This window comes from Phymastichus coffea, unplaced genomic scaffold, assembly GCF_024137745.1.
Source record: "Phymastichus coffea isolate CEN01 unplaced genomic scaffold, Cenicafe_Pcof_1.1 PCOF00003, whole genome shotgun sequence".
In the NCBI taxonomy this organism is placed as follows: Eukaryota; Metazoa; Arthropoda; class Insecta; order Hymenoptera; family Eulophidae; genus Phymastichus; species Phymastichus coffea.
This window is the reverse complement of record NW_026706814.1, coordinates 6,641,526-6,664,051: the sequence shown is the minus strand read 5'-3', so window position 1 is coordinate 6,664,051 and position 22,526 is coordinate 6,641,526. Positions and strand designations below refer to the sequence as shown.

Below are 22,526 nucleotides of genomic sequence, written 5' to 3'. Positions count from 1 at the left end.
GGATTTTTAGTGTCCTTGACGCGCTGAAATGCGCTATTTCTTGAATGCATACGAGAGCAAATTTTTTCTGAGACCCATGGCTTTCTTTTAGGAGAGATATTTATTAGACGCATCGGTGCAAGTTCATCAAATGAATCAAGAACAGATGAAGAAAAAATACGCTCTAGGGTGTCAACTGAAGATGAAGGAATATTAGAGAAGGAAATAGAGTTATGATGTTGTGAGAGCTTTTGCATAATGCTTTTGCATAATCAGTTTAGGGCAGTATTATTAATTTTATGAAGCGGTCGTAAACAAGATTTTTATTGTTTTACAAGGAGCAGAGAAAGCAGGATGAAGTTTAGTTAAGTCAAGAAATGGGTCGAAAAAGGAAAAAAATTGTGAAAATTTTTGTATAAGTGCAGTACGGTTTACTATCAAAAGTTCAAGGATAGTATGGGTAACGGAGCCATTGTCTGCGATAGAATGATGTGTTGGTTGAAGGAAGGCTACTTTTAGGGCATTAATGTCTATTAGATCGCAAAGAGACAGAACTTACTAAAGTTCAGCAATGATGTAAGAATTAAAATTGCCATTGATGACTACATCGATGTACGTACGAGGTGTGTTCAAAAAGTAAGGTGACTTTGTATTTTTAAGAAAAAATATTTATTTATTTATCAATATTTATGTTGTCCCCTTCAAAGTAATCCCCCTCAGATACAATACACTTATGCCAACGGTTTTTCCGATCCTCAAAGTACTTCTTATAAGCACTTTTCGGTATAGCCTTGAGCTCTTCCAGCGATGCAGTCTTTATCTCTTCAATCGTTGCAAATCTCTGTCCTTTCATAGGTCTCTTTAGTTTTGAGAATAAGAAAAAGTCACATGGGGCCTAATCCGATGAATATGGTGGCTGAGGCATGATTGTGGTGTTGTTTTTGGCCAAAAAATCTCTCACAAGCAAAGATGAGTAAGCAGGGGCATTATCGTGATGCAAAAGCCATGAATTGTTTTTCCACAATTCTGGGCGTTTTCTTCGTATTGCTTCTCGCAAACGGTGCATAACTTCAAGATAATACTGTTTATTGACCGTACGTCCATATGGTAAGAACTCCTGATGCACCACGCCATGGTAATTGAAGAAAACAGTGAGCAAAACTTTGACATTTGATCGAACTTGGCGTGCTTTTTTCGGTCTTGGCTCATCTGTGCTCTTCCATTGGGACGATTGGACTTTGGTTTCGATATCATAACCATATACCTATGATTCGTCACCAGTTATGACCCTTTTGAGTAAATCTGGGTCATCGTTGACGTCATTCAACAGTTCTTGAGCGATGCTCATGCGACGGTTGTTTTGGTCAAAATTTAGCAATTTCGGAACAAACTTCGTTGACACACGTCTCAAGCCCAAAACGTTAGAAAAAATTTCATGGCACGAGCCAAGCGATATACCAATATCCTCAGCAACTTCTCTAATAGTGATTCGACGATTTTCCAGAACAATTTTCTTCACTGCTTGAACGTTTTCATCAGTTGTTGACGTGCTTGGGCGTCCAGAGCGAAGCTCGTCATTGGCATCTTCCCGGCCATCTTGGAAGAGTTTGTACCACTTGTAAACATTTTTTTTACTCAGAACAGTTTCACCGTATGCCACCGTCAACATTTCAAGTGTTTCGGAGCACTTTATTTTATTTTTTACATAAAATTTGATGCAAATCCTTTGATCCATATTTTTCGATAGCAAGAAATCGCCGAGCACGCAAAACACTTATAACCTTTACGCCTCTCACAACCAAACAAAAAATGCTATACACTTGAAACATAACAAAACATAAAAATCGATAATAGAAAGTACGTTGCCCCTGAAATTTGAAAAGTTACCTTACTTTTTGAACACACCTCGTATAATGGAAGAAAATGAGCAATATGGAATCAAAGAAAAGTGTTGGAATACTAGCGGTAGGACGACGATAAACAACAGTACATAAAAATTTAAAATCATGATATTTTATTTCTGCTATCAAAAAATCCCGGGGTATTATCAACATTCAAATCTGAGGCTATTAGAATTTTGATATTAAGTTGATCATGGACTTATAAAAGCCAACACCACCACGCTGCTTACTTTCGCAATCTAGTCAACAAACTTCTAGTTTTGAAAAGCGAGGTAAGAGGCGAAAATGTTTGATTGCGTTTAATTTATTTCGGGGAACCAGCGGTTTCAGAGCACGAAGAGTTTGCGCCTGTTCGGTTTAATGGAAGAAAGTGCGAGCAGTAATGGGGGAAGCTTAAGTAATAAGCTCAGAGCGCGTTGTTTGCCTACAGAAAACCTTGATTTTCTTGACAATTGGCCAAGCATAACCGAGGTCAGCGCGCATCTTTCTAACTTTCGCAAACAGGTTAAAAACTGGTTTGGACCACATGAGTCTGACATAAAAACGTATATTTCAACCATAGGCGAAAACGTCTCGAGCAGTAAAATCCGTTAAATGGCCTTAAAAGCGTATGATGCTATGTCTGATATAATATGGAGGGCGATTCGACTAAAAACATAAATGAGCTAAAAACGAGTCGGAGCAGAATTTCCGGTTCTGTTGAATCAACTTCAGCTTTAAAATTTTTTACATGCCTGTCGCGTAATAATCTCAATATGAATAATTATTTTATCCTTACATGCTAACGACATAATTGCGTTAAAAAAAATTTTTGTGTAGGTACTGTAATACAAATTAATAGAACAAATCGTACGTCAACCACAAATTACGTAATCCGACACATACTAAAATACCTGAAATAAATTCTTTCTAAGCTCGGGTCGGTGGAAGATCGCCTTAATTAAGATTACAGAAAGAAATTCACTTATCATGCAACGAAGAAGGAAACTGTAAAAGTAAGATTTCTTACTACTAAAACAAAGAAATTTCAGCGGTACTATGTCCGCATCTGGTGTCAGAGTGACCCACCGACGCACATACTGTTACTCGATTCGTCAACAACGTAGAAAAGATCGCTGGTTAATGGAAAAGAAAAACCTGAATTTTCTTTGCCCTTATTATATAAAATTATTTAGATAAGTATTCGCAAAAGTTCAATTTGATCTAATCATTTCCTCATTTTCTTTTTCGATCGCTATTTCCCCACAAAAGATGCCATGTAACAAAGACACTGTTTTGTAAATATTTGAAAGGAGAAAGGTAAGAAAGGTACTCTCACTCTCAAAAATTTAAAGGTAGAAATAAAGGAAAGATTAATAAATAAGTACATAATGGAGATTTCTACATTGTGTCTTCGTTTCCATCGTGTTTTCAAGAGCAGCTGACTTTATTCATATTCTGATTTCTTGCAATGTCTTATTAAAGTCATATAAATGATCCTGATAATTTATATTACGTATGCTAATTATATAATGTTCCTAAATAAATACAAAATAATAAAATAAATAACAGATGTGATCAAAGATGCATACAATAAGTATTTCGGTTATTCCATCGTGAATCTAGACTAATCATGGGTGCCACAGAAAATTTGTGCTTACACGGAGTGCTATCGCATTATCGGAGACTCCGAGTTCTCCCCTGATGTAGCGTTAGCCATGCAGTTATGCTGTTTATTATTTTTGTGTAATTAATCTACAAGGCTTCAATAGTAAGTATAAAAATTCAATTTCTTATAATAATATCTCAGCTGTTCCCAAACCAGTTTTACTGGAATCTTCTGTTGGTACGTAAGAAATTATTGTCTCTCAAGGAAGTGGAATCTATTCTCAGCACTTTAAAAAAGCCGGAGCAAATGCGAGATGTAAACGAAGAATATAGTCATCAGTCAGATGATGGTGTAATTTTTCTTGAACAATAACAATTTGATGAAAGATTTGGACCTACCTAAGTATCAAATACTTCTCAGAGAATGATAGATTTGCCTACTGTTATGACATGAATGGCTGAATGACAAAATTAAACCTGACTTGTGTGCCTTCTTAATGCCGTTTCTTCATTGATTCTTCTAAAAGGAGTTTAAAAGCTATTCTCCTTTACAATGGAAATGAACATGCTTCAATTTCAGTTGTTAACTCAGTATAAATAAAAGAATCTTATAAAATATGTAGAGAGTTCTTGAATTAATCAAATATGAAGAAAATAAATGGTTCATATGTGGTGTTTTCAAGATAATAACTATACTTCTTGGACAACAATCAGGGTATACATAATTCCCTTGTTACATTTGGTTGTGGGATAGTAGAACTATTGACAACCATTAGGAAAAATCTGATTGGCCATTGCGCAAAACTCATGACCTAGGATCATTTAATCTTTTCAAGAAACCACGCTGTGATCTACAAAACAAAAAACTTTTACCTCTCTAGCACAAAAAAAATTAGAATTGAGAAAGCACTTCGTCAAAGCACTAGATCAAAATGAAAAAAGCTTTAATTACTGTGACGGCGGGACATATGATTAAAACTTTCAAATTTCAAGGGAATAATTTTTTCCTAGTATTAAGACCAACGGCAAAGTTGAAACCGTTTTCCATAAGCTGTGGGAACCGAGTCAAGTGTCGCAGGGAAATTTTCTTTGACAATCTCCAAACGGCAATAAAATCTATAGTCCAAATTTATTATTGGAATAAGCGTGCATTCCTTTTTTTATTACGCTCTTCCGCCCCTTGCACCCTCTCACTTGCAAACAAAGTGCATGCAGCCTCCGAACACGTGGGCGCCGAGATGCTGATAAGAGAAGAGGGCCATAAAATCGCGTCTGCATCCTGTTTACACCATGACTAACGAATTTTTCCCTTTCCAACTAAAAATTAGGCATTAGAAATTATGAAGTAATTCTTTTTGAATTTGAATATTTTGACTTCAACGATAAATCAGAAATAATTTTGGCCTCTCAAAACCATTTATCGAGTTTTTACTCTGGAGCTTAGTTTTAAGCAGAAAATAGGAAAATACAAAAAAATACGTTAATTTGAATGAATATAATGTTACCTAATAAACTTTTATCATAAGAAATTAACCTACACAGCGTAGCGTACGAGATAATAAGCATCGCTCTATTTTTATAAAATTTTATTAATACATAATTATTAATAATTATATTTTGCGGTGAATTTAATTATAATGTTGATTGTTCATATTAAGTAGTGTATAAGCTATGTATTGGTCGATTATATTTATTCCGACTTCAGTTAATTAATAATTACAACATTTTAAATTAATCTTGGCTGCGAATGATACTCGAAGAGCCATCTCACAAGCTAAGGCCTGTACCCTTGCGTTCGCGCCCCCGATTTTCTCCATGCCCCCGCACCAATCAGGACCCGAAAATCCAGCGAGGAAAATCAGAAGAAATAAACGGATCAATGAACACATCATTACCTGTTCCACTCCTCCCAAAACCGAGAGGCTGAGAGAGGGACTCATCATCCAACTGCCTATCTGATATAAAAAGAGCTGCACAAGTTCCAAAGGGCAGTTGTTGCAGTTGCAGTTATTGTAGTGCTTGTAAGAGAGAGAGAGAGTTTGAATACCAGTGCTATAGGAAGCATAGGAATCAGCACCAAGAAGTCAGATCTCAAACAAGAGTCAAGCGAAGAAGTGAGTCAAGCAGCCAAGCAAACAAGAAGTGAATCAAAAAGCCAAGCAGCCAAGAAGCCCAAAAAGTGGAACAAATAAAATCGACAAATACAGAATTAGGACCCGCAAGTTAAAAAGTGTCAAGTTTCAATAAAAAAAGAGTAAGCAAATAAAACTTTTAATTTTTTTCGTAACCTATCTATCTCTCCTCTCTCTTAGAAATAGCTTGAAATTCAAAAATTCTTCCCTTTTCCGTATTTGGAGACTACTTTTGATAGGCTCCAATTACAATTTGTAATAGGGAAACCGGGTTCTACTATTGATAGGACCCAGGATACTTCGCGCTCTCGGATTACAACTATTGATTGGAATCCAAGAGCAGAAATATAGATTTAGTGGCACTATCCCCCTCGGTTTTATTAATTTTCGATTAGTGATCCCGCTAGTTTATGCGAGAAATCGCAGACTAACAACAACAGAACCCTGAGACTGCGCCAAGCCTCAGGTGTACCTGAGATGTGTCGTTGCCACGACGTCACAGTACCTTACTCTGCACTAAACAAAGTGGCGAAGGAAGCCCTGTCTGATTTGAACGATGATTGCCAATGTAAGGATACAAAAGTCAGATCATGACATACCAGATATGTCTTCGGCGTTGTGCTAGCGATTGATAGCGTATTCCAACCATTTATTTCTAAGTGAGTCAGCTCAATCTTGGAAGCTCATAAAATAATACTCGTGAAACTGTATTGTCGTCTAAGTTTTCGAACAGAAGACAGCTCTACTGAATCGTCATGGCTCGTACCAAGCAAACTGCCCGCAAATCTACTGGAGGAAAGGCTCCAAGGAAGCAGCTCGCCACTAAGGCCGCTCGCAAGAGTGCACCAGTAACTGGTGGAGTGAAAAAACCTCATCGTTACAGGCCTGGAACTGTAGCTCTTCGTGAAATCCGGCGTTACCAGAAGAGTACAGAACTTCTGATTCGCAAACTGCCTTTCCAACGATTAGTTCGTGAGATCGCTCAGGATTTCAAAGCTGATCTTCGTTTCCAAAGCTCAGCTGTAATGGCTCTTCAAGAAGCTAGCGAGGCTTATCTCGTTGGTCTCTTCGAAGACACCAATCTCTGTGCCATTCACGCCAAGCGCGTCACTATCATGCCTAAGGATATTCAGCTGGCAAGACGCATTCGTGGCGAACATGCTTAAATATCAACGTTGACTCATAATTTAGTAAGCTCAGGATAGAGAGTTACAGATCCGTCATATTTGAAGCAGTACCGTCGCATTTATTAAAAATTCATATCACGATCATCTATACATCGAAATGTCTAAAAATGTTCAAATATACGTATGTATATTTAAGAGTATGATGAGAGGTTATATTGAGACTTGGATGAGTGTGGAAGTGTCTTGTGTGAGTGCTGAGTATAAAGCAATTTTAGAGAGAAGGAGAGCGGGAAGTGAAGAGAAAAGTGGAGAAAAGGTACAGGAGGAGTGGAAAGGGGTTTGGAGAAGAGAAAAAGAGAGGGAAACAAAGGGCGAAGGAAGTAAGGTGAGAAAAAAAATAAAGGGAGAAAGGACAGGTTAGGTTAGATAAGACAGAAGGCGGGAAAAGAGGAGCGTAGGAGAGGGGTATAAAGGCGAAGACAAAGGGAATAAGAGAGAGAGTTAAGGCGGGAGCAAGGTGGGGAATTGGAATAGGAAACAGGAACGAGATGTTTACAACGCCAGGAACAGCGAAAGAGAGGGATGGTAAAGGGGATAAGAGGAAGGCAAAGGGGGTGAGAGGTAGAGAAAGCGAAGAGGGCCTGAGAGGAGGAAACAAGGAAGAAGAGAGGCAGTTGAAAAGGTACAAAAGTGAAAGCGAGGGGAGTGAAACAGATGGGGATGAAGGAAATGAAATGGACAGAACATTGATAGGGGTGGATGAGAGTAAAGGAGGAGATAATGCAATTGAAAGAGTACTAGCAGAAATGAGAGAACTGAGAAGAGAAGGGAAGAAAGAAAAAGAGGAACTGCTAAATGAAATGATGAGGCGAATGAAAGAGGCGGAGAAAAAAAGGGAGGCAAATTGGGAGAGAGCGTTAGAAAAACTTAGAGAAGAATTAGAGAAAGATAGAGAGGAAAGGAAAAAAGAGAAAAGAGAAGAAAAAAGAAGACAAGAGAAGTGGGAAGAAAGAATGAATCGATTGGAAGAAGAGGTGAATAAGATGAAAAAATGCATGGAAGGAAGAGAGACAAGGGCAGAAGAAAAAGGAGTAGATAATAAGGATGAAATGAATCACATGAAGGAGAGGATGGATAGAGAAAGTAGGGTAAATAATATAATTGTAACGGATCTGGAGAGAGAACTGAAATGGGAAAAAAAAGGAGATGCAGAGGAATGGTTAAAGGACAGAATGGAAATTAAGGGGGAAATAATAAGCCTAAGGAGTATAGGAGGACCAGAAATAAAACAGAGACAGGAAGGGATAGAGTATAGAAGGAAGAGGATGTGGCAAATAAAGTGTGCCTCATGGGAACAAAAGGAGGGAATAATGAAGAAAAAAAATAAATTAGGGGAGAAAAAAATATATATAGATCACGACTGGACATGGAAACAGAGGAAAATAAGAGAGGAGGTAAGAAGAAAAGCAAGAGAATTGAAAAATAAGGGCAAAGAAGTTAAAATATGGCACAACGGGTTAAGAGCAGGGGAGGAAGAGTGGAGGTGGAATGAGAGAGAAGAAAGAATGACAAAGAAAGGAATGGAAGGGTTTCGGAAATAAAAGTGGGAGAGGAGAGAAGAGAGAAGAGGTGAAGGGAAGAAAAACAGTAAAAATGTTATTCTGGAATGTGGCGGGAATAAAGAGCTTGGAAGAAGAGGACTGGAAATACATTAGAAATTTTGATATAGTAGGACTTACGGAGACATGGGTGAAAAGAGAAGAAGCAGAAATAGGAATAGGAAGAAATTTGAATGAGTATACCATTGAATGGAGAGACTCGAGAAGGGAAGGAAAAAGGGGTAGGGAGATAGGGGGTGGACTGATGGCAGTTAGAGAAAGACAAGGGAGAATAAAGGTAAAATTGAAGAAAGAAAGGACAGAAGAAGTCATAGTAGGGGAAATAGAAATAGAGAGAGAGAAATGCACGGTTGCATCAGTCTACATGCAGCACAAGAAAAAAGAAAATTATGAGTACCTAACCGAAGAAATAGAGGAAAATAGAGGAAAAATATTAATAATAGGAGAAGACTTTAACGCTAGAACAGGAGGCGAAGGAAGAGAATGGGATAGCGAAGGACAGACAGAAGAAATAAAAACAAAGGATGGTATGATAAACGCAGAAGGGGAAGAGATGGTTAAATGGCTAGGAGAGACGGGATTATTGATTATGAATGGGAAAAAAGAGGGAGATGAAGAGGGAGAAATTACATATATAGGAGCGAGAGGGATGTCGACGATTGACTACATAATAGGAAATATAGGAGGGGAAGAGAGAGTGAAGAAAATGCAAATGGAAGAGAGAATCAAATCGGATCACCTACCAGTAGAAGTGGAGCTAGAAAACAGGGTTGAAGAAGAAGAAAACAGAGAAGAAGAAAGGTTAAGAGAAGACTGGAGCGAAGAAGGAATAAAAGAGTATCACAGATGGATAGGAGCAGTCGAAGGAACGGAAAAATGGGAAGAGATAAAAATTAGAGTGCAGAACGCTATAACAAAAAAGAAAATAAGAAGTAAAAAAGGAACAAGAAAAAGCTGGTGGAGAGAAGAATGTAAGGTAAAAAGAGACAAGGTAATGAATGCTCTGAAAGAACTAAGAAGAGGAATTGGGGATAGAAGCAGATACCTGGAAGCAAAGAGAGAATACAGAGAGGAAATAAGAAAGGCAAAAGAAGAGGAAGGAAGGAAAGTGGCGGAGGAAATAAGCAAAGATAGAACGAGAAGGAAATTTTGGGAAAAAGTAAGCGGAGGATAGAAAAAAAGAGCAAAAATAGACGAAAAAATAAGCAATGAGGAATGGCTAAAACACTTCAAGAAGCAGCTGGGAGAAAAAGAAAAGGACTACAATAAAAAAGAAGAAAGAGAAGAATGGGAAAGAGGAGAAAAAGAAGAAAGAAGGGAAATAAAAGTAAAAGAGGTAGTAGAGGTGATAAAGAGAATGAAAAAGAAAAAAGCAACGGGAGAAGATGGGATTGCAAATGAAGCGTGGATGGCTGGGACTGAAAGCCTAATAAATGACCTCACAAAATGTCTAAATAGAGTATGGAACGGAGAAGGATACCCGAAGGAATGGAGAAAGAGAATAATAATACCAGTATACAAGAAAGGAAAAAAAGAAGAAGTAAGCAATTATAGGGGTATAACGCTGATGGACACAGGATATAAGATATATGCAGAAATAGTAAGGAAATGACTAGATAGAGAGATAGAAGAAAAAGGAATACTAAGCGATACGCAAATGGGATTCAGACTAAAAAGAGGAACAACAGATGCAATATACGTGCTAAAAACGGCAATAGGAAAAGAAATCAGGGAAAAAGGTGGGAAATTATTTGTCTTCTTCGCTGATATGAAAGCAGCGTTTGACAGGATAAGAAGAAAAAAGATATGGGAAATAATGAAGGAAAAAGAAATAGATAAAAGGATCAGAAGAAGCATAGAAGAAATATACAAGGAAACAGGATGCAGAATAAAAATTAGAGGAGAGATAATAGGGGAATTCGACACAGAAAAGGGAGTAAGGCAAGGGTGCCCGCTGAGCACCACGCTATTTAATCTTGCCTTTGCGGAGTTAGAAGAGAAAATGAGTAAAATTCAGGAAGGAGGAGTGGTAATAGGAAGAAAGAAAATTTGGACGATAGGATACGCGGATGATATAGTAATGATGGCAAAAAATGAAAATGGGATGAAAGAGATGCTGAAAAAACTAAGGATATTCTTAGAGGAAAGAGGGTTGGAATTAAACGTAGAAAAGTCAAAAATGATGAAATGTAAGAAAGGAGGAGGAAGAGGAAAGGAAGAAAGTTTTGAGTGGATAGGAAAAAAAATTGAAATGGTAAAAGAATATAACTACCTGGGATACATAATAAACAAAAATAATGGGAATAAGAGACATATAAAGAAAACAGAATGTAAAATAAATATGGGACTAGGAAAAGTATGGGGGTTGGGAGAAAGATTATTTAAAGAAAATTGGAAGCTAAGGATGATGTTATTTGACGCGTTAATGAAAAGCGTGATAATGTATGGAGCAGAAATATGGGGGTGGAAAAGATACGAGGAAATAGAAAGACTACAAATGAAATATATAAAATGGGTACTGGGTTTGGACAGAAACACACCGAGTTATCTGATAAAATGGGAAACAGGAAGAAAAGAAATAAAAGAAAAAGCAATGGAGAGAGCGATGAGATATGAAAATAAAATTAAAGAAGAGGGGGATGGAACAATAAAGAAAGAAGCATGGAGAGAAATGAAGAGAAACGAAAGAAAAAGAGAAGAAAGAAATGAAAAAAAAGGAGAGAGAGAAGAAAGACTAGGGGAAAGTAAAAAATACAGAGAGAGAGAAGAAGGAGACGATGAAAGAGAAGAGTTCTGGGAAGAAGTAAGAGAAGAATTGAGGAAAAAAGAAGAAAAAGAAATGGAAGATAAGTTGGAAGAATCAAGATATATAAGAGAGTGGAAGGGGATAAAGGAAGAAATGAAGAAGTGTAGACTAAAAGAAATACAAAATGAGGGTAAAATAAGAGGTCTACAAATAAGAGAGAGGTTTAGGTTAGGGAACGAGACAAGAGGGTGTAGATACTGGGAAAAAGAAGAAAATAAGAAATGTAGAATGTGCCAAAAAGAAGAGGAAGATTGGAAACACATAGTAGAAAAATGCGAAATGACAAGAAAAGAAGGAGAAAAGTGGGAAGAAATATTAGTTGGGAGCAAAGAAAAAATAGCATGGATGATGGAACTAAAGTGGAAAAGAAGAAGAAAAGAAGAAGAAAAAAAGGAAGAAAAAGAAAAGTGAAAAGAGAGAAGAAAGAAATTGGTAAGAGAGAATTGTAGTAAGCATGAGTGAAAGCAGAGGGAGCGGAGGATATCGCAGAAAAGGTGTAAAAGCCCTAATACGGACAGGTGAGAAGACCGGCTAGATAAAAAAGAAATTAAAAGAAAATTCATAGAGTAAAGAAGGCAAAAAAAAAGATTAACGAAAATGAATGAAATTGAAAGGAAAATAACGAAGATAGAAAGAGACAGAAGAGTAGAAAAAGAAGACCTGGAAGAATGGATGGAAATAGAAAGAAAAAAAGAAGGGATGTGGAATATAAGGTAAAAGAGTTGGAAAGAGAGGCTAGGAACCAGGAAATAAGACTAAGAACAATTGAGGAAAACCTAAAAGAAAGCAAAAAAGAAAGAGATGAGAAAAGAGCAGAAGAGGAAGTAGAGAGAAAAAAAGAGAAAAACAAAAGAAAAAAAAAGGAAAATGGAAAGTGATAGTGACGAATCACCAGGAAAAGAATGGGACGAGTGGAAAAAAAAGAATACTGGTAGTGAAAAAAGGACCAAAATGGGAAGAAGGTGTAAAAATGAAGAATGGTTTGAAAATGTTCATAAAGTGAAAGTGAATCACGTAAAGGAATTGGGAGAAAGGCTGAAAGTAGAGTTTAATAGCAGATAAGACAGAGACAAGATATGGGACTTGGAAAGAGAAATATATAGAGAAGGAAAAATGAGCTTAGACGAGAGGCTGTCCTTTGAAGAAAGAAAAGAGAGGGACGAAATGGTAAGGGCAGCAAAGAAGGTCCTCAGTGCTTGCCAGGAAGCAGGAGTAGTAATGGACATCGTGGTAGAAAACAGAAGGATGATTATAAATGGGATGACATACAGAAAGAGGGGAGGTAAGTATAGGAGGGAGAGAGAAAGAGAGAGGATGGGATAGAAGATGGAATGAAAGAGTGAGAAGAAGACGAAAAAGGGAAGACAAATGGAAAAGAAGATGAGAAGGAAATACAAAATACACTAACACAAACAAAAACACAATCACACACATATACAACATAATCACACAAAACACAAGCAAAAAGAAACAAGGCACGTCACACAATAAAAATGAAATATACTTTGTAAAAAATCAAATTGTAACATTTAAGTTGAATAAATTCTATATATTTAAGAGTATGACGTATGTGATAATTTTAAAATTAAATTCTTCTCACGTTGAAATTGAAAATCTATTTCATTTCATTTCATTTTATTTAAAGTTATTTTATTTAAAGTTCATCATGAAATTTCTTTTGTGGAGAGGTAAATGAGTCACAGGTGGTTTAACTAAAGTAGGTTTCAACTTGTTTTAGTGGATTCACAAGTGACGTTAAATGAAAGTACCTGACAGTTGATAGCGAACGTTGGGGCTCTCTTCATTAAATAAAAAATTATTATATTAAAATTAATACTCATTAAGTGATGTAAGCATTTTTTATTTAAATAAAATTTTTTACATGTGATAAAATACAATTTTATCTTTCCTTCATTCATTCATTCATTCATTCATACTTGCTTCATCAACCCATGAATTGTGTCAGTTGTCAAATCCTAACCATTTCTCATAGACTTTATTGTTTGTTACTTCAAAACTTTTTTCACGAGATAGACATTGGGATACATACCTTTCTGAAGTTCTTGTTCATAGAAATCTCCAACAATCAAATTTTCTTGGTAATCTAATAAATGGTATTTTATAGATTTTGTTCTAGAAATACGTTGAATAGTAAAATTTCTGTAGACCAATTGAGGTTATATTCTGTTTCAAAAATGTGTTTAGATTTGCTCACTCGTACTTTATCGCCTACTAGAAATTTGGGGTTTCTTGAAAAGACGTTGGTCATAATAGAATCATCTCAACACTTCTAGTTCATTCTCTTTAGTAATATCTTTAGGCTTCATATCTATTGTAGGATATTTTCGATTATTGTAAGATTTCAATAAATCAGCGAGAATATCGAGCCATTTGTCATTTGCTTGTAGACTAAATTTTTTCCACATAATATTTTTTAGCGTACGATTGAAACGTTCGTAAATAGATACCTTGAGATTACCATAGGTAAAATATAGATTTATTTTATATTTAGTCATTAAATTTTGAAAATTTTAATTGTAGACTCTTGCTATGTACTCATTGATTCCGTCTCCGTGAAGATTTCTAGAAGTGCGTCTTTTTTTAATATAGACTCCATGCTCTAGCGACATCTGAACCAGTCATTAATTTTACAAGAACTATCCAAGCATATTTTAAAAATATATCTATGATAGTTAATATATAAAACGAAAACCTTTGTTATCTCTCGAATAGCCTTACATTTCTACACGATCAGCTTGCCGCGTATTATCTATTCTACGTATATCAACTTTTCGACCTGTATAGTAACGACGTATTGGTCTGCGTAGCTCATCAACGACTCTTTCATGTTCCATGTTTTATTGTTTGATAATTATTTTATTGGTAATTCAGATACTATTTTTATTTTCTAGAATTTCATTACATTTTATCAACAGATGGACTGATATGCGATTTACTATTTCAGATTCCTTCTCAAATTTCTGTTGTACTTGAGCAATTTTTTCGTTAACATTTTGAACCTCAGCCTGAATTGATTAAGATACGACGTCTAAGTTCACTGTGTCTTCAGCTTACTAAGGGTAAGCAGTATTACAGATCCTTTTTCCGTTTGGATCCCAATGATCATCTACAGTGATTTTATAACCTATATCAAGAGGACCGGGAGAGCCCTTTTCTTTGTTCAATTTACGACCAAACACGTCAACGCTATTCCAATACAGATAGATAGTTAGAATTATATATATATATGTATATGTATATGTATATATAACCTGATTTACGTAATTCTTCAATGAAAGAGTGAAATTCATTAATATGACCAGAATTACCAGCTGCTCATTCAGCTATAAGTAATCGTAATCGATCGAAAAGCTCATTCGGGTCATCCCAAACACATAGTTAAACGACGTTTCTTTTCTTGCGACTTTGTAACGAGGTAAAAGACCACTACCACCAATAGAGTTACTTCCGTTTAACATTATCGTTGCCGAGAGGTAAGTTAGTACCATGTACGTTTTGAATTTTTTTATATGCTTATTTCGATATTCTCTATTTGAGTCAAATCGCTTGTGATGGGCGTTAATGTTTTCAAGAATTTTCATATAATTTTCTTCATCTCATGCCTGATGTGAAACACTTGAATATATGAGTAGTTTGCTGAAATTGAGTCGTCGGGCAGTTGTATTCAATATAATTGAACGGTTCAATATCTAACGGTTGTACAGTAATATCAAACTCACTGGTAGTGTTATTAAAGTATGAAGATCTCTTAGAACTGTATACTTCTGCTACTTTCGACTTAAATATTTTTTTAAGGTGATTCAAAGGTGGAGTTCAAAAGCAAGGCGGTACTCATAAAAGACGGGATCGGGTACCTGTCTGGGGATGTCATCGTTGCGGGGATTTCAATGCGAAGGCGATCGAGTGGAGAATGAATGAAACGAATCGACGCAGACGACTACTACTAGAAATGGCCGCAAGACTCGACCTAGCAGTGGTAAATACGAGACATAAGCCGACATACAGGCGGCCAGGGGTCGGAGACTCCATCCCTGATGTCACGATAACGTCGGACAGAATCCAGCCATGGCTGAGGGAATATCGGATGATCGAAGACTATACAGCCAGCGATCACCAGTACATTGTTTTCGAAGTGGCGAGACGGACGGAAACGAGACGAACAAGAACTCACCAATCTCCGCGGTGGAACCTACCTAAACTCGACGAACGAAAATTTTTGGAGGAATTGATGGCAGCACCAGCTCCAGGGGTGAAAATTCCCCCCAAGCTGACGAGCCGGGGAAGAGCGGAAAGACTGACAGACGAGACGGCCAGACTAATAGACAGCTTGTGTAACAGCACAATGCCGAAACGTCGACAGACACAAAAAAGACAACCACAATATTGGTGGACGAACGAGATAGCCGAGTTATGCAGGATATGCCTGGCAAATCAGCGACGAGCGACTAGGGCTAATAGCGGACCCGAAAGGGAAAACCTCCAGGCCATATACAAAACAACATGGAAGACGCAATACGGAACAGCAAGATGCGATGCTGGAGGAAGCTCTGCGAGAAGGTGAATAAGGATCCCTGGGGAACCGGGTACAAGATTGTGACCGGCAAACTAGGGGTCCGAGTCCCACCAGAACTCAAAGATGCCGAAACAACAGGATGGATTGTTGACGGATTGTTGACGGATTGTTGATGGATTTTTTCCGACGCATCCGATTTGGAAGAACGTGACGGACGACGTGGATGCACCGGTGCCCCACGCCTCTGCCGCTGAGGAGCTCACCAGAGCAATGAATACAATGAAAACGGGCTAGGTGCTAGCACCAGACGGAATACCGGCCGAGATCCTCCGGCTCGTGACTCGTTTACGGCCGGAGATACTTCTCGATCTGTACAACACATGCTTGATGACAGAAACGTTCAGCGACCGGTGGAAAGAGGCAAGGCTCGTCCTTATCCCAAAAGGTAGGGGCGTCCTGGCACGCCTTCGACCTATCGAACATTGAGCTTACTTGACACGTCTGGTAAACTCTTTGAACAATTACTGAGACCGAGACTGATGGACGCGATATAGGCCGGAGGGGGTTTTTCAGACTTGCAGTTCGGTTTCAGAAGGGGTCGGTCGACGATTGGAGCAATCCAAAAGGTGGTCGACTCTTTTCTGGAACTAAATAGACACTGACAGCGCGACCTATAGTGTTGCTGGCGATGCTCGACATTAGGAAGGCTTTTAACTCGGCCAGGTGGAGGGATATCTTGGAGGCGCTGAAAAGCAACTTCTGGATCCCACCATTCCTGGTCTGAGTTGTGGAGGATTACCTAAAAAACAGACGGATAACATACGAAACGATTGAAGGACAGGTAACGAGACAGGTCACCGCTGGGGTGACTCAGAGGTCGATACTGGGACTTCTGAAATGGTTTATACGACAGTCTACTTCGGGTTGGGATGCCGCTCGTAGTGACCCTAGTTTCCTATGCTGATGACGTGGCGGCGATGATTACGAAGAGGATCCCCGAGCTGGCGCAGCTGACGTTGAACCAGACCATGTGACGAGTTGGACGATGGATGACAGACCACGAAATGCAACTCGCAACAGAAAAGTCAGAACTGACGTTTCTCACGAGAAGACGCATACAGACGATACTACACATGAGGGTGGGGACATACGAGATGGAGACCAAGAGGAAAGTCTAGTACCTTGGGGTAACCCTCAATACGAAGAAAATCTTCTGGCCTCATATACAGAAGACAACCTGGAAAGCGGCATAGAGGATAGCGTCCTTGAGTCGCTTGATGTCAAATACGACGGGATCGAGATCGGGAAAACAGCGACTGTTAATGGCGACAGCTCACTCGATCCGGTTATACGGCGCGGAATTATAGGCAGATTTCCTGAAGACAAAGCAATACTGTAAGACGATGATAATGGTACAGAGACAGGGCGCACTTCGAATCGCTTGCTCCTACCGAACATTTTCTGCGCAGGCAGTTTTGGTGGTGGCTGGCGTATTATCCGTGGATCTCCTGTCCTTTGAATGCAAAAGGATCTACAAGAGCAGCGCGGACATAGGACGAAAGAACGCGGCAATCGCAGAATGTGACAGGTCAATTGACATATGGCAAGGCTGATGGTTAGAAAAACGAGGTGGTAACTGAACGAGACGACTGATACGGGACTTGAGGCTGAGGCTCGGAAGGAAATTTGGCGATGTAAATTTTTACGTCACCCAGCTCTTGACGGGTCACGGATACTTCCGACGGTACCTTCACAATATGAACAGAGTACGAAGATACGGAGGAACAACACGAACAGACAGAACCTTCAGTCAGAAGTAATATTAACATAGCCTCTGGCTGAGGGAAGAACACGAAGGAGGTGGCGGTTTAGTGGGTAGGCCTGTTTTTTTTTAGGAGTTCCACATAACCCCTTAGTCAGTAAAACTAAGGGGAATCCGCAAAAAGGATTCAGCAACTCTTTTTAAAAAAAAATATGAAGATCTCTTAGAACCGTATACTTCTGCTACTTTAGACTTGAATATTTTTTCAAAGGTGATTTTATTCTTTGTTGTTGGCGTTTCGATAGTAATAGTATTATTAATTTTCAGTAGCTCTCTAGAAGTTTCTTCAATGGATCAACTACTAGTTTGAATGTTTCATTCTAAGACTTTTCTAAATCTTTTTTTCCATATTTTAACATCTAATATTTATGTCTAATTGTTTCACCAACCTCAGTTAATCTTTGAAGTACTCATTTTTCTCGTTTAAAGTTAGCCATGTTGTTGGCAGTTGTATCAATGAAAGAGAAATAACGCTCATTCGCTCAATCTATGATATTTATAGCAAAAGAATCAACATCTATATCATATGATTTATTCATTTATCTCTGTTGATAACTAAAAATACGCGATTATCATCTCCTCAACATTTTGAACAAATTTCCTTAAACGGTTCGAAAGGCATGTCTGAGTTAACGTAATTTTTATAAATATGTTTGATATTAATATCATCTTGTCGAAATAAAACTAGTAAATTCACATTATTCGTAATAAGATGCTTTGGAATGCGTGCATATGATTGACATAGGTAGAAGCTATCTACTTTTTTATGTCTTCCCCTTGTTTCTCGGTTGCGATATCGTCGAAAATCATAATGGAATTGGGTTGTGCTTTATTTGGCGATACAATTAACTCATGCTCACTAACTGAGTAATATTACACTCCATCTATCGGCTCCAATAAATTCTTTAGAAACCAATACTTGGCTTACTGACTTTGAGTAGACATACACATTTTCAAATCTGAGACCATTTGGATGAAAAAACGATTGGCATGAGGTGATATGGTAAAAATCTACTCTAGATGCAGGATGTAAAGATCACGATCTTGCATATAATCTTAATAAAGAGAACATTGTGGCGAGAAATGGAATCGATCATATTTTAGCTAAAAAAGGTTAGGATAAATTGAGTGCTAAGGATAGTACTTTTGATGAGAAAGCTTTTGCTTTTGTAGCAAACATTATGAAAATGTAAAGTAAATTTGGTATGAGAATCAAAATGTCTAAAAAAAATCGACAGCTGCAGCAACGTGGAAAAAACGAGGTAAAGGTGTCAAAGAACAGCAATCACGAAAGAAATGTAGAAAAAGTAAAAAATTAAATGACATCATTAAAATAAATTGTAAAAGCTGCTACGAAAAGTACCGTATCTAGCAACTATTTGCTTTTAGTTATTCGTTCTGCTATAAAGGATGCTGAAGAAGCGGTAAAAAAATTCCGAGGTATAAATAAAATACATATATCACGTATTTTACCAATTCCAAAAGCTATGGATGGAGCTCTTTCTTTGTTAATTTCATGAGTTGCCGCTTTGAGCGACTCTGGTATACTTGCGAGCGGCTTTAGCACTGTTAACAGTGCTAAAGCCGCTCAAAATAAATTGAAAGAGATTCATAGATATAATAAGACTAGGAAAGCACAATTGCTATAGGTAAAAGTCCTTACTTAAACCCACATAATAAACGTAATGGTATGCATCTTAAGCCATATATCAATGAGAGAGTTAAAAAAAAAAGAAAAAGCTCGAAGTTGCTTTAACTAATCGTGCACTGACAAATCTAGATACAAAAAATTTGATTAATTAATGAAAATTGATGATTCTCGAGAAGTTTTCATGCGTAATGCTTTACCAGTTAATGAACCTCGTTATCAAGAGTCGACTATTGTGAATTTAGATGATAAGAAAATCCAGGTATTCATTAGGTAGCCTACAAAGAAAGAGGAGATGAGGTTATATACTTTGATAGTTTTGATGATCACCAACCACCTATAAATTTATTACTTTGTTTTGGAGTTGATAGAGTTAAGTTTAATTACGTTAGATATCAAGAATTCAATACATACAATTAAGGTCATCTTTTTCTTAAATTTCTTTCGAATATACTATAGTATAAAAACACGTATAGTTAAGAATGAAAGTCATTTATTCTACGACCGTCATGGAAAATACATTGACATTGAGTTTCTCAGGGACATCATCCGTCCTCGAAGCAAATTATTTTCCGCTAATTGAACTAATACCAAATAAAAACTATGTGCTTGGTCTAGTAGAGTTACTGACATTCAACTCGATACCAAACATTGACGTTAATAGTAATAAATTTTATATTGAAGGTCAAAAAAAAAACATTTTACCAACTGTTAATTATAAGATAAAAGATATAGGAAGTTTTCTCAAAAAAATCTTCATACCGAAGGATATATCATTTATCTTTAAACAAATATAACAATACTCAACGTAGTGTTATTCAAAGCTGTCGCGAAATAAATTTAGAATCGAAGGATTCTATTGAATCGATTTTAGGCTTCACTCCACGTAATCTTGAACCAAACGAAACGTATATAGTTCTAATTTATCAGTTACTATACTAAAAGTTAACGCTACGTGTTTTTATATAAACGAACGTAAAGTACAGACTATACATGAATTTTTTCCAGTCGCACCACCTGGATATAAGATTATAAAAGTTTCTTCACACGTCATTTAACTTTCATTCACCATGAGAAGCAATAATCATTTACAGATGTGTATTATTGATCAAGACGGAAATCTAGTACATTTTCGTGGAGAAATTGTCATTGTACGATTGCATATAAAAGTTACAATATCATAATGGGTTTTGTACACAACAACAAGAATATTAAGATTGGACGATGGTATATCAATAGACCGAAATATCAGACAGTGATCAATCAAGAGCAAGCTATCCCAACGCTCACACCTCGCAACATTCAAATCTTAAAAAGTTCAAAACTAAAAGTTATCGAAAATCGTCATCGTGGTAGAAAGTGTCTTGCATATTAGTGTGTTATTTATAGCAGAATGGACGAAACTCTAATTGTTATTCTGGTATTGTCTTCGATGAGTCGATAGCTAACTATGAATTTTATAGACATCAATCTTATTGTTAATCACGTTACAATAATAATGAAGTTCTTATCGGAATTCAACATCAGAATTTATCTTTACCTCCATTTCGCAGTATAACTACTATATGTGGTTGATTAACTAAGGAAAATGGTGATGCAGTAGAAAAAATAAGATGGTTAGTAACGCCATCAGACATTTACTTAAAGATATACGATACGAGATAAATACTATTGAAATAGATAAAGTTAAAAGTTGGCTTAACAAGTCTTATGAAGAACTGGTTATTACTCAATCCAAGTCAAAGTTTAATTGGTAAGAATGCTGGCTGGACTAACGATAAAGAAATGGCGCTTACAAATGATAGAGGTCATTTTGACGTTACTATCCCCCTTAATATGCTGTTAGAATTTGATGAAAATTATAGAAAAATCGTAGTAAATGCCAAACATGAGCTTATCATTACAATATCAAGCAATGATTTGAATGCTGTTATACCTATTAATTTGCAAGGAGTAATTACTTATAAAAAAATTAATATTACTTTGAATAAAATCGCATGGTTAATGCCATATGTAGTAACAGCCGATATAGAAAAAATCAAACTGGCATAGGAAATAACTGAAATTCTTACGTTTCAGACACCTGAACCCAAATAAGGCCCTATAGGCCCTATTTTGTGATTTTCGATTTTTTTTTACGATACCTTAACCACTTTTTGAGCTAGAAAAAATGCAAATTGTAGCTTTTTTTTAACCCCCATAAGTTTGTTTAGTTCGAAAAATTTGTTGCAGAATATTCAAATGTTTAGAGCTACTTGAACATTTTAAAATTCGATATTTCGAAAAAAGAAACAAATGCATCTCTGAAAAAAATTTTACTGTGTAATTTGTAGCTTAGAAATGTCTGTAAATTTTTCCAGATTTTCAAAATTTGTGGAATGACTTTAAGAGAAATAACAATCTAAAAAAACTAGTTTTCTTTTACTCTTGTAATTCAAAAATATATCTTTTCAAGAGATCATTCATGCCATAGAATTCTGTGGGAAAAACACATCAAAAACATGTATCAGATGTTTGGAAATAACTTAAGTCTATTACTAAATCAGCAAATACAATAATCTCCTACATCGGTCGGCCCTATACGGGTATATATATTTTTACCTTTTGTATTCAAAGTAAACCCAAACATATATTCAAACTTTTAATATGTCTTCGATGTATTTTATCCTGTAGAACAGGATGTTTTTATTGATTTTGTTATATAATCTATTTGGGATGCGAAAAACTACCAAAAATACTAATTTTTCGCTTGTATCGCTATGTACCTGGCTATTCCCCAACTATTTCGACTTAAAAAAAATGCTCATGGCAGAGATATTCCTAGAACTTTGTAGTATTAATGCATACATAGTAATCAATATCTGTATCAATTTTCAGGTCAAAATATTGATTAGGTCAAAACTTATTGAAGATTGATAAAAAGTAGAATTTTTTTAAATGTAATAACTTCACTGCTATGTAAGATATAGGAATGAATTTTGTTAAATACTTGGAAAAATAATCACTATGTCAGTTGTTTATAATTAAATTATTTTTTTTTTAAATATATTTCTAATTTTTTTGTCTTATAGTTAATAGTATCGAGAACGAAATATACGTAAACATAATCCAACTTATATATGAAAAAAAAATTAGAGCTAACGTTTGTTCAAGCTACAGTTATTGTAGCTTACATAATATGCTTTATTAGGGCACGGCACTGCAACTGGGCACGTCTCTGAAAAAGTAATAAGAGTTGTTATCTAGTGTAAAGATTGCCGCATGTGCAAACTTGGTCATCCTACCTGGATTGTAGAAAGAATTATGACAATGTTCCCAAGTCAATGGAGACTAATATAGTTGTCATATTAAATATTAATAACTCTTTGCTT

At 36.6% G+C, this 22,526-nt stretch overlaps 2 protein-coding genes across 2 annotated transcripts in view; one reads left to right on the top strand and one right to left on the bottom strand.

The window, feature by feature from the left end:
• Positions 1-22,526, bottom strand: part of LOC131666139 (5'-AMP-activated protein kinase subunit gamma-2) — a 1,183,314-nt gene that overhangs the window by 1,091,024 nt on the left and 69,764 nt on the right. The window lies entirely within an intron of this gene.
• Positions 6,355-6,765, top strand: LOC131666149 (histone H3-like). The gene has a single exon (XM_058938562.1). It carries the CDS (start codon positions 6,355-6,357, stop codon positions 6,763-6,765), a length of 411 nt encoding a protein of 136 aa, XP_058794545.1.